The sequence below is a fragment of the Lissotriton helveticus genome, chromosome 5_1, assembly GCF_964261635.1.
Source record: "Lissotriton helveticus chromosome 5_1, aLisHel1.1, whole genome shotgun sequence".
Classification (NCBI taxonomy): Eukaryota; Metazoa; Chordata; class Amphibia; order Caudata; family Salamandridae; genus Lissotriton; species Lissotriton helveticus.
In genome coordinates, this window is record NC_136065.1 from 127,246,046 (window position 1) to 127,257,501 (window position 11,456).

Sequence of the window (11,456 nt, forward strand, 5' to 3'; positions counted from 1 at the left end):
CCACTGGTATCCCAACTTGATGGTTTCAACTTTACCAGTTATTAAATCTTCCTTAAAGTCCTCGCAGTATGGTGCTGTATAGATTGTGTTCCTAGAGAGAACTAAAACTCTACATGTCTACCAATTTTTCTAGACAGATAGCATTTTAATTTATAATTTGCTTATGGAAAAGGTGGTCATTCCTTTATAACAGTGGTTTTATTCGTTTAAAATCCTCAAAAAGTCAAGAAATTGTGTCATAAACGTTAACTAAGGGCACAGAATGCCACTCTTTATGGGTTAGTGTTTACATTCTGTGCATTTTTTTCTAAAATGCCATCTATTGCATTAAATATTTTGATTATTGCACCCGCTAATAAAAAAATGTATTGACAGAAAATGGCTTATTAAAACATGAACCAAATATATTCTGTAGAAACAGTCTTGAATATTATGCCCCAGAAGTCACAAGAATTTTTTTTTAGGGCTCGGCCTACGTCACCACTTCGTCAGAAGTGGGGCGGAGCTCCGAGCCGTATTGTTACGGGGCTCAGAATAGTGAAGTAAAAATTCCTCACTGTGCGAGATTTTTCCGTAGTTTATTTTGGCATCTGCATGCTAATTGGTCCTCGCAGTGCTGTGTTTCTAGTAGCCTTCACGCAATAGGCCATATGGATTTTAGTTTGTGCACTTCCTGCATTTTCTGTGCGGTTACGCGCAGGGGAGTGCAATAAATTGTCAATTACGAGCTGTCAGGGTGCCGAGGTAATTGAACCCAGATGTTCGGGGCGCGTTCACCAGTCTGCAGTGAGTTTGGTGGGCGCGCGTTCGTCTGCATCCTTTCATGTGTAAGTGTTGGCCTTTGAAGAGCTGGCTTGGTCGTGCGCCGACAATGAGACACACAGTCTTCATTACCCCACAAAGTATGTAAGTGCGTTTGTATTGGAGACAGTAACGTCCAGGTACGAAACGGAATTCTTTTCACTGGCTTACGAACAGTCCCACATTTTGCCGCATTCTCCTCATCTCATCAAAGGGGCTCATGTCTTGTTCAGCAAAAAAACAAAAACCTCAGAGAGCAGGAATGTGTTTCTGCATGGAGGGTCCGAGCAGCCATGTTGCAACAGTTGTGCTTGTGTGTCTAACCATGGGCCTCATGACAAGTAGGTTGATTTCAGGTGCAGGGATACACAGCACTGCTCACACACACAAACACTGTTGACACACACGGACACTGCTCACACACACAGGCACTTCTCACAGATACTGGCACTGCGCGCACACATAGGCACTGTTCACACACAGGCAGTACATACACACACAGGCTAATCACACACACCGGCACTGCGCGCACACATAGGCACTGTTGACACACACAGGCACTACATACACACACCGGCACTGCGCACACACACAGGCGCACTGATCACACACAGGCGCACTGATCACACACAGGCGCACTGATCACACACAGGCGCACTGATCACACACAGGCGCACTGATCACACACAGGCACTGGTCACACACAGGCACTGATCACACACAGGCACTGATCACACACAGGCACTGATCACACACAGGCACTGTCCACACACAGGCACTGTCCACACACAGGCACTGTCCACACACAGGCACTGTTTACGCACACAGACACTGCTCACACACACAGACACTGCTCACACACACAGGCACTGTTCACACACACAGGCACTACATACACACACAGGCTGCTCACACACACCGGCACTGCGCGCACACATAGGCACTGGTCACAGTGACTGCAGTGTGTGAGTGTGCAGGGTAAACAGTGTGAGTGTGCAGGGTGAACAGTGTGTAGTGAGTGCAGAGTGAGTGCGAGAGTGACAGTGAGTGCAGAGTGAGTGCGAGAGTGACAGTGAGTGCAGAGTGAGTGCGAGAGTGACAGTGAGTGCAAAGTGAGTGCGAGAGTGACAGTGAGTGCAGAGTGACAGTGAGTGCAGAGTGACAGTGAGTGCAGAGTGACAGTGAGTGCAGACTGACTGCAGAATGAGTGTGACTGCAGAGTAACAGTGACTGCAGAGTGACAGTGACTGCAGTGTGTGAGTGTGCAGGGTAAACAGTGCGAGTGTGCAGGGTGAACAGTATATAGTGAGTGCAGAGTGAGTGCGAGAGTGACAGTGAGTGCGAGATGATAGTGAGTGCAGAGTGAGTGCGAGAGTGACAGTGAAAGTGCAGAGTGACAGTGAGTGCAGAGTGAGGGCAGACTGACTGCAGAGTGAGTGTGACTGCAGAGTAACAGTGACTGCAGAGTGACAGTGACTGCAGTATGTGAGTGTGCAGGGTAAACAGTGTGAGTGTGCAGGGTAAACAGTGAGTGTGCAGGGTGAACAGTGTGTAAGTGTGCAGGGCGACAGTGTGTGAGTGTGCAGGATGAACAGTGTGTGACTATGCAGGGTGAACAGTGTGAGTGTGCAGGGTGAGCAGTGTGTGAATGTGTAGGAAACGAACACTCAAAGTAAGTCCACCACACACATACATAACACCACACACGTAAGACCACACACACCATACACACACCACACACACATACACCACACACACATACACCACACACACACCACACACACACACACATACACCACACACACATAACACACACACAAACCACACACACCTCACTCTCTCAACACCACACACTCGTCACCACTCCCCACAACACACTCACCACCACACACTCACCCCCCCAGGCTCACCCCCACAGACTCACCACCACACACTCACCACTACACACAAAACAACACACACAACAACACACCCCCAGCTGTCAATGAATGCTTTCACCAGGCACAAACACCAACAACCATCAATGTACGCTTTCACCAAAAACAAACACGACCATGCATCAGTGCCGCTAAACACCCACGCACACAACAAACAATGTCAGTGCAACTTTCACCAAACACACACACACACCAACAGCTGACAGTGCACCAGCCACTCTTTCAATTGGCACAATCATCAACAGCTGTCAGTGCACCCTTTCACCAACCACACGCATTACCATCCAGCTCTGTACGCTTGACAGCCACACTCAGTAACAGCTCTTACTGCACGCTACCACCAGTCATACACACCTCAAGCCACCACTACACGCTTCCACCAAACACACACACCAACAGCCATCACTGCACAATTCCTACAGGCACACACATCCACCACCCATCAATGCACACACCAATTGATAACGCATCCACTAATTAATATTGTACCTATCGCACTATGCTGCACTTTACCTTTTAAAGATAATGCGTTAAAGTGCAGCATGCCACCATTGATAACATTCCAATCCAACACACATATCTCCAACACACACCACATGCTTCCACTCCAAAACACATGCCTAAAACACATTGCCATTTACAATGCCATTATCTTTAACTCAAACAAACCCGAGCCCTAATGCATTCCTAATGCTTGTTTTACTAGAGCTGTGGTTCAGTCTCTTTGCAGTAATTTGAACCATTACAATGCAGAGATTTGTTTTCTCAAGATGTACAATAGCGCTTCAGAGTATTTGACCACATCAATGTTTCCTCTCTTACTTCACTTAGTAGCATTCTTTTATAAGGTATATTTAATTTACACTTAATAATTTGTGGCAACAACCACCAAGAACATAGATAACCATTACCAATTGTGAGATACTGAGTCCTAACATTTTAAATCTGCACCCTCTGGTTTTTTGGCCTTGCATGGGTGTAGATTTATGATTGTCAGGAATTTACAAAAGTTTCCAAAAATATATTTGATGGCTGCAAAACTCGTGGAATGCTTTTGTAAATTCCATTGTCGCAAGATAAAATACATCTAGAAATTACAATTATAAATGAAGGGGCATATTACCAACGATGAGCGATATTTATCGCTAACGATGCTTAGCAACTAAGTTTTTAACCCTAAGCATCGCCGGAAATTATCGCAGAGATAACTTGCTATTAGCAAGGTTTATCTCAGAAGTGATAAAAATCCTCGCGCTAACTGCCAAATGAGAGATTATCGCTGGAAAACCAACGATAATCTCTCGAAGTTTGGCGTTAGCTTGATGATAGGGGCTCACAAACTAAGCCATGATATCCACCTTCCATAGGATATCATGGCTAAGTCGGGAAAATACCAGGTGTAAAAAAAGCAGTGCTAACCGCGGTTAGAGCTGCTTTTTTTTATCACTAACAGTGTTAGCGAAATCCTTGATAATAGGAGAAATGTCGCTTAACAACATTTCTCCTATTATTTTTCTCTGGAACGCCCCCTTTGCATCTCATTAGAGATGCAAGGGGAAGCGTAGAGAAAAAGGGTGCGAACATGCGAATTTGCGTGTTAGCACCCTGTTGCTGATAGGGAGATAATTTTATCTCCGCGTTCTTGGCTTTTAAAGCCAAAAAAGCAGCGATAAATCCCTTGATAATATGCCCCGTAGTTCTTACATTCTTTTTCTTTTATCTCCACTGAGAAAGGTGATACACACCTTTTACTCCTGCGGCCCCATTCATTTTGGGGCGTTCCTTTCCACTATTCAAAATTGATTTACTCCTGCTGGCATCAGGAGTATTGCTGACTTTTCCTATGGTTGGATGGGTCTGAGAGGTGTTTGGGAATACCCACAAAAGTGTAAGTTTGTGAGTGTGGGCAAACTGACAGGACATTCAAACCTTTGCACGCCCACTGTCTAGTCCTATGTGTAGCTGTTGTCACACAAAACTCTACATGTGAATAAATCCATTTTGATTGCAAAACCAGCTTTTTGGAGTTCTGAAAGTGGTTGCTCACTCATAGAAAAGGTTATTTTCACAGGTAAGCGGAACGTACCTGTGTAAATAGCCCTATGAACTTGGCCAGTAGTGCCTAGACTTATCTTGGTACAGCGCCCCATCCAGATGGCAATGTTCTAGCTCGCGACAAATTTCAAATATTTTAAGGTCTCTTATAAATAAATAAATACCATCATTGACTCCCAGCTTTGGTCAATCCAAAATATGTATACATTCTCATCATGAAGCAAGAAACTTTCAATATTCAACTGGTTTGCGAATGTCTGCAGCATCAGAGTAGTATCACAGTACTGACGCATAACTGGAAGCAGGGTGCGCAATTATATGTAATTTCATTTCAAATCACAGAGATGGCTACAAAATGGCTTAAAAACAAATCGGCTACCTCAAAAAATATCTTTTGTAAGAAAAAACCCAAACCTAAAGCTAAACAATTCACGCAGAATATATAGGAAAAGCCAATCACCACCAATAGAGTTTATCCTCGAATCATTTTACATGCTAAGAAATCATTTTATGTTAGTTATTTGAAGACCCGATCACTCCCGGTGTCTGAAAGAATCAAAAGATGATTTTTTATTGTATTATACATACATATGTAAAATAAAATATATGCCCTCTTTTGAGAAACTGTATTGAAAAGACTGTTTGGTGCACATCTGGTTTTGGTATTAGTTTCCTGATAATGTGAGCTGACTTAATAGTAGCTCCTGTTGAGATTATCAGGACCATTGCAGGGTCCACCAGCACTCATTTTGGGGGGCAGCACTTATTTCTCATCATGAGAGCTGTGGCCCTAGCTAGAGAGAGAAACACAGAAAAAGGGGAGGAACATAAAAGTTAAAAACTGTGACAAAGGGAGAAAGCAGGGATGAAAAGAGCTTGTGGTGTTGCGATAAAGGGCAGGGAGTGTCTGGTGTTGACTTAAAGGGGCGTGTGATGGAACCAAGAATACGCAACCTTGGTCTTTTGCACCACAAACTTCGATAGTGCCGGCCTTGGGCCTCTGATAGTGGTCCCCGGCACTAAATCTTTTACAAATAAAGCCTTGTGCATCTCCATAGATTATACTTTTCTGAGAGTTATCCACGCGGATAACTTGCACCACCATTATAGTCGCTTACCTGTCCCCCTTCAGCAGTGATCTTGTTGTACAAGGCTTTTGGCAGGAATATCCCCCGTCAGGTTGGCTCAGACCTTCTTGTCCAGGCAGCCAGCTGCTCCTGGATATGAAATGGGTGCACTTAATTTCTTGACTGAGGAATAACCTCTTATGGGCTATGTTCCAATTACACTAATAAGACACTGAGCAGACACTTTCGCCTGATCAATTGGAGCAGGGTACCAGAGGATCTGCCAATCTTGTCTGCCACAGCAGTGGATGGCAATCAATAGATTGGGAAATGTTTCCATGGTGGCGGTCTCCTTTTCCTTACCATACCATATCTGCCACGTGAGGGTACTAACTTCACCAGTGGCAGGCTTTCTCAAAACGTTGAGTGTTGTTTATCTAACAAATTGAGGAGCATGGCTTAGTACGGCACGATATGTGGACGCTGGCGATATACTCCCACTTGAAAGCGCTTCCAGTGTCTACGTTGGTGGAGAGTAAGTGATACCATCCAACACAGGCAGCCACAGAATTTCCACAAAAGATTTCTTCCTTACTGTAGTGTCTCCCCCAGGAGAGTGGCCCTCACTTTGAGGGAAAAACATCCGTCGCCATGCTGGAGATAGAAAAATAAGGAGAAATAGCCAGGGCCGGTTTGGTGGAAGTCAAACATCCACCATTTTGCCAGTTAGCACTTTTACAGGCAAAACTCTGAATCAGTCCCTACAGGGCTATATGTTTGCCTAGCCGCTTCGCTTCTTGTCCACTGTGGCACTGAAGATAAGAAGCATTCAGTGTCACACTGAGTTTAACCCATCCTTTGTTTGTCCCTGAAAAATCTTTCACCTGTGGCTTTAACCAATCTTCCCCTTCTAGCCCGAGCAAGGATTGCCACCCTGAAACTAAAAAGTTATTTGGAGGAGCTTGTATTTGTCTATGATTACCATGCTTGCTTCAGACCTGAGCAAAACAATGAGATAGCATGAAGTAAGATCAGCTCTGCGTCAAGTAAGAGCAGCGTAGCGACAGCCTTCGTGCTGCCTCGTCTCCCGGTCACTTTCAGTTTGGTCCTCTGTCATGTCTTGCGGCACTGTCTTATTGTCCATTTCTGGGTGGGTGATGGAGGTTCCTACAGAGAAGATGCAAGGGTCTAACTCCTTACAAGATATGCTGGTTCACCAGCAGGCAGAGTGCAATTGTAACAAAGGTGACCCCGGTTTTAGGGCAGAGGGTTAGCACTTGTTAAATTGTCTCACCCTAAGATTCTTAAGACATTCCTCTGTGTTATCTCCTTTTCAGGTGATTGCGGCAGAGGGGGAGATGAACGCCTCCAGGGCGCTGAAAGAAGCTGCAATAGTGATATCGGAGTCGCCAGCCGCCCTTCAGCTGCGCTACCTACAGACTCTGACCACCATTGCAGCGGAAAAGAACTCGACCATCATTTTCCCGCTTCCCATCGACATGCTGCAAGGCATCATGGCTGGAAGGAAGTAGGCGGGATTTCAAACTGAGTGACAGGACTTGATTTTTTTAAACAAAGGCCTAACATCAGAGAATTTTAGAGCCAATAATTGTGGAGTCTTTTTATGTTTTTGTTGTTTTTTCTGAGCCCTAGGAAGGTACAGGCTGTGAATCAAGAATATGTATTGCAAAGTATCCAATGTAATTTCACTTCAAATTCTTTGAGATAATATTTAAACCACTGTTTTTGTAATTTGTATGAAATAAGGATTCTGATGTCCGAAATCATTTGCATTTTTTGGGGGTATTCCAACATATCAGCATACGGTGACTACATCACTCCAGGTCATTACAGACGCTGTCCTGAATGTTTCACTTACAAATCATTGATTTAAGGTATGTTAATGTAGTTAATTTCGTGGGTGCAAAAGAAGACTACAACACCCATAATTCATTGGGCTATCACATAAAAGTCCAGGACTCAGCGTCTATACTGACGTGGAAAGAGGTGGTGAGCCTACACCAACCTTTTCTAAAAGTCATTAAAACGTTATAAATTGGTATGTTTGTATGATTTCAGTCAAGCAAAGTCAAGCCTCACGTGAGAGACCGAACTTTGCCTCAAAAAAGTTAATGTTGGCAAAAGCCACATTAAAGCTACACAAAATAATTATTTTCCTTCACAAGACTGTAAAGAAGGAAAATTGAACTTTCTGAAATGTTTTATTTTAGCCATAATGCCTCAGTGACAAGATAGGGCTTATACAGTAAGAAAAAATGATTTTAAAATGTTTTCCATCCATATCTGGATTTACATGAAAGTTTTTACATATCATTTTATTTTTTTTGTAAACTTTAATGAAACGTGTCCTGATCCTTTGCACCCTGCCTGGGTGCTTACATTTACAAATCTTTATATTTATATGCACTGTTAAAATTACATACTTGCGTCCTTCACAATTTCTATTTTTTTGTAAATAAATGCAATTTCTACAGATTTTTTAAATGACTTGCAACAGTTTCCCACTTGTTAACCCACTGACTCCAAACACAAAATATGTGCGCTGTTTCTCTCCAACACCCTAGAAATATCCTACCATTCGCCAGATCCACTTAGCTTTTTGGAGTTCACTGTGCGTCTAATACCCATGAACATTCGCAACTATGTGTTCTTTGCAATGCTTGGAATTTGTTTGTCACTGCTCCACTGACACACCCCAATACTCCAAGATGGACCTGAAAGTTACCATTCTGCAAGGGTCTCCCAACTACAATTCTAGCATGTTCCATCCATATCATTGGTGCTTGGACACCTCCAGTTTCTTCTACTTTGATGTGAAGGTGTACTAAGGTGTTTTAAAAATGTCTGGATTGTGTCCAAAGAAACTTTATTAAATGGCCAATCAGACACACTAAAAACAGAGTGTGGGGTAAAAGGGAGCTGAGTAAATTGTTCAGCTATTTCCCATGGAGTGGGGTCGACATGTTTCTGCCCTGGTGGTATAATTTACCAGGCACTCATCAGGACCTGAAAGCAATACCTCAGCGGTATGTGCGCGCTAAGGCCCACCCTAACCTGAGGATAGCCTCCTAAAATAGAGATTTTAAAAAAATGTTTGACTTTGAAGGATTTCAGAGGATACTCCCATCCAAGATATAAGTGTCGCTTGGCTGCTGCTTTTGATTTTCTTTCAAGTTGTACAGCTGTCAAACTGCTTCGATGTCCAACAAAGTCTGTGAAGCTTAGGCATTGCCTTTAACTTTAGGTTCTGCATTTGAATTTTATTTTGAACCAATTCCAAGAACATGTTGCCTCCATGTCCCATAAATAGGAATATCCCTTGAATAGTTGTTATGACTTTATATGAAGCTCTTCTGCACTCAAATGGCTTCTTCCTCAAATAAGATCAGTGATTCTTGGATCTTTCCTATGACTTTTACTTAGAAATTGTCCCAAGGGCACAGAGCTTTCACATCCCGAGTAGGAGTTGGTCTGTTCCTGCTATTATCAATTGGAAGTTGTTCATAGGGCTAGCTGATTCCTTGTTCCATGAATACAAGTGGAACATGGAACAATCCTAATACGTTTACTCACAGATTATTTTGTGGTCATGCGATTTTGATGTTGCATGAATATCTTTTGAGTTGATACTTCTAATAGCCTTTTTTCCCAAATCTTTTTGGTAAACGCACTGCTACCTTGTCCTGTGAAGATCATTAGATATTGGAAACCTCCTTCAACTTTAGGGGTGGCCAACATTGGTTCATGAGTCCTGGAGCTATTTCAGATTTTTTAGATAGCTAACCAATTAATATAAGATTCACAAGAATTAGCAAATTTATCGGGTGGAGCTCTCCTAAAAATCTGTGGTGGCTGAAGCCCAAATGAATCAATGTTTGATACCCGTGTTCTATTTTCTCTCTCAGGGGTTTTGAAGGTCATATGGTTTTTATATTGAGTGTGCAAGTTAAACTGTACATCTCTTAGCATTACCAGAAGACACAATCAAACAAAACTTTGAGTGCTGACAATAACAAGTTCTGTGACACAGGTGGGTTCTGTGGGTGATATATATTTCTGCTGAATTGCCCATGTCTTCACAATCTTGGCATGCAAGAGTGGTGGCCATTGTCTCTTGTAGCTATAAGTGTGGCTCCAGAGTCCTAGCCTAAGGGACTGCCATTGCTAGGCCTTTCTATGTGTGCTGAGTTGTATTCACAACTATGCTTATCTAACTGACGGAAACCTTAGTTTTGTATTTAATCAAGTTGCCTTCCGCAGCACTGTGGTGCACTTTCTACTGTAACTAAATTGAATAATATCTAGCAAGTTTTTTATGTTAAAATGTTATCTTGCTTTTTCATATAATTGTTTTAGCAAATAAATAACGTGTTATAAAAATGCATCTCTTGGTCCTTATTTTTTCAGAGGCCTTAGTACCTCTATGTAACATGCTATATGCCATATGTTATTACTATTGGGCTCCAACTGTTATATTTATAGAAATGTGCAAAGAAATGCCCAGTCTCGCGCCCAGTCAGACATCAAGGATGCAGTGGTGAAAGATCATAATTGCTACTTGACAATTGTACTTGACTGCTGCTGCCTATGTGGAATAATAGAGAGAGGTGGTGTGTGTGTGCATATCGTACACAGTGATCCTGGATTAGGCGTACGTTCGTGTGGGAAGACTAGTTTGGTCATCCCTACTTTCATCTGATGTGCAATTAGTAGCCCCCATTTACACCTAGTGTATCGTTTTTATCCCCCAAGGAAAGTCTGTGTATAAATTCTCCCATAACGTGTGGTTTTCACAATAGCATGTCTGTGATGGTTGAGTACATGCATTTTGTCAGGCTGTACCCCATGTTTCACAACTTTCGGGCCGCCTAGCAGTCAAACAGTGAGAATACTAGTGCACCCTATGTCCCAGGGCTTGGGGTACTCAGACTGCGATGAAAAGGTATCCTGAGTAGGCCTCCTTGATTCGCCGGCTACTTGAAGATGATCAGTCAAGGCTTGGCTCAAAGGAGGTGGTGCAGAGTGGATCTAGGTAAACTAGAACACAACTATCCCAGCGGCAATAACGATGTGAAGGGCCAGCCAAATAGTGAATGAAATATATATATATTCACTGAAAAAACCATAGGTTATAGACCATATATAGTTAGGAATTAGCATTTAAAAAACCTTATTTTACTCACACAAAACCATTGAAATTCCATATATAGTTAGTTGCAGTAACTATATATCGCGCACCCGCAATCCACTGCTGATCATGTCACATATTACATCATTCATGACATGGTCAGTGACATCACTGATGACATCATCTAGTGTCTGTGTGTTTTTGTAAAGTTTAAATATGTTTTACATATTGAAGAATGAGTGGATGTATGGAAGACTGAGTGTGTGTGTGGCTGGCTGGGAGGTGTGTGACTGTGCATATCAATGTGTACTTGTATCAGTGATTGTACAAGAGAGTAAGTATGTGTTAGTTTATGTGTGAAAAGTATGGTGTTCTGTGTTTAACTGTATAGATGAGGAAATCGAAGTGTGATTGATTCTTCACAGGACTGACTAGGTGTATGAGTGC

General features: G+C 42.7%; 1 protein-coding gene across 1 annotated transcript in view; it reads left to right on the plus strand.

The window, feature by feature from the left end:
* STOM (stomatin) overlaps positions 1 to 8,365 on the plus strand; it is a 223,892-nt gene extending 215,527 nt beyond the window's left edge. The window contains exon 7 of the mRNA XM_078641864.1: positions 7,198 to 8,365. Coding sequence (XP_078497990.1) covers positions 7,198 to 7,392 — 195 coding nt within the window. The 3' untranslated portion in view covers positions 7,393 to 8,365. The remainder of the gene's footprint in view (positions 1 to 7,197) is intronic.
* The last annotated feature ends 3,091 nt before the right edge of the window (positions 8,366 to 11,456 follow it).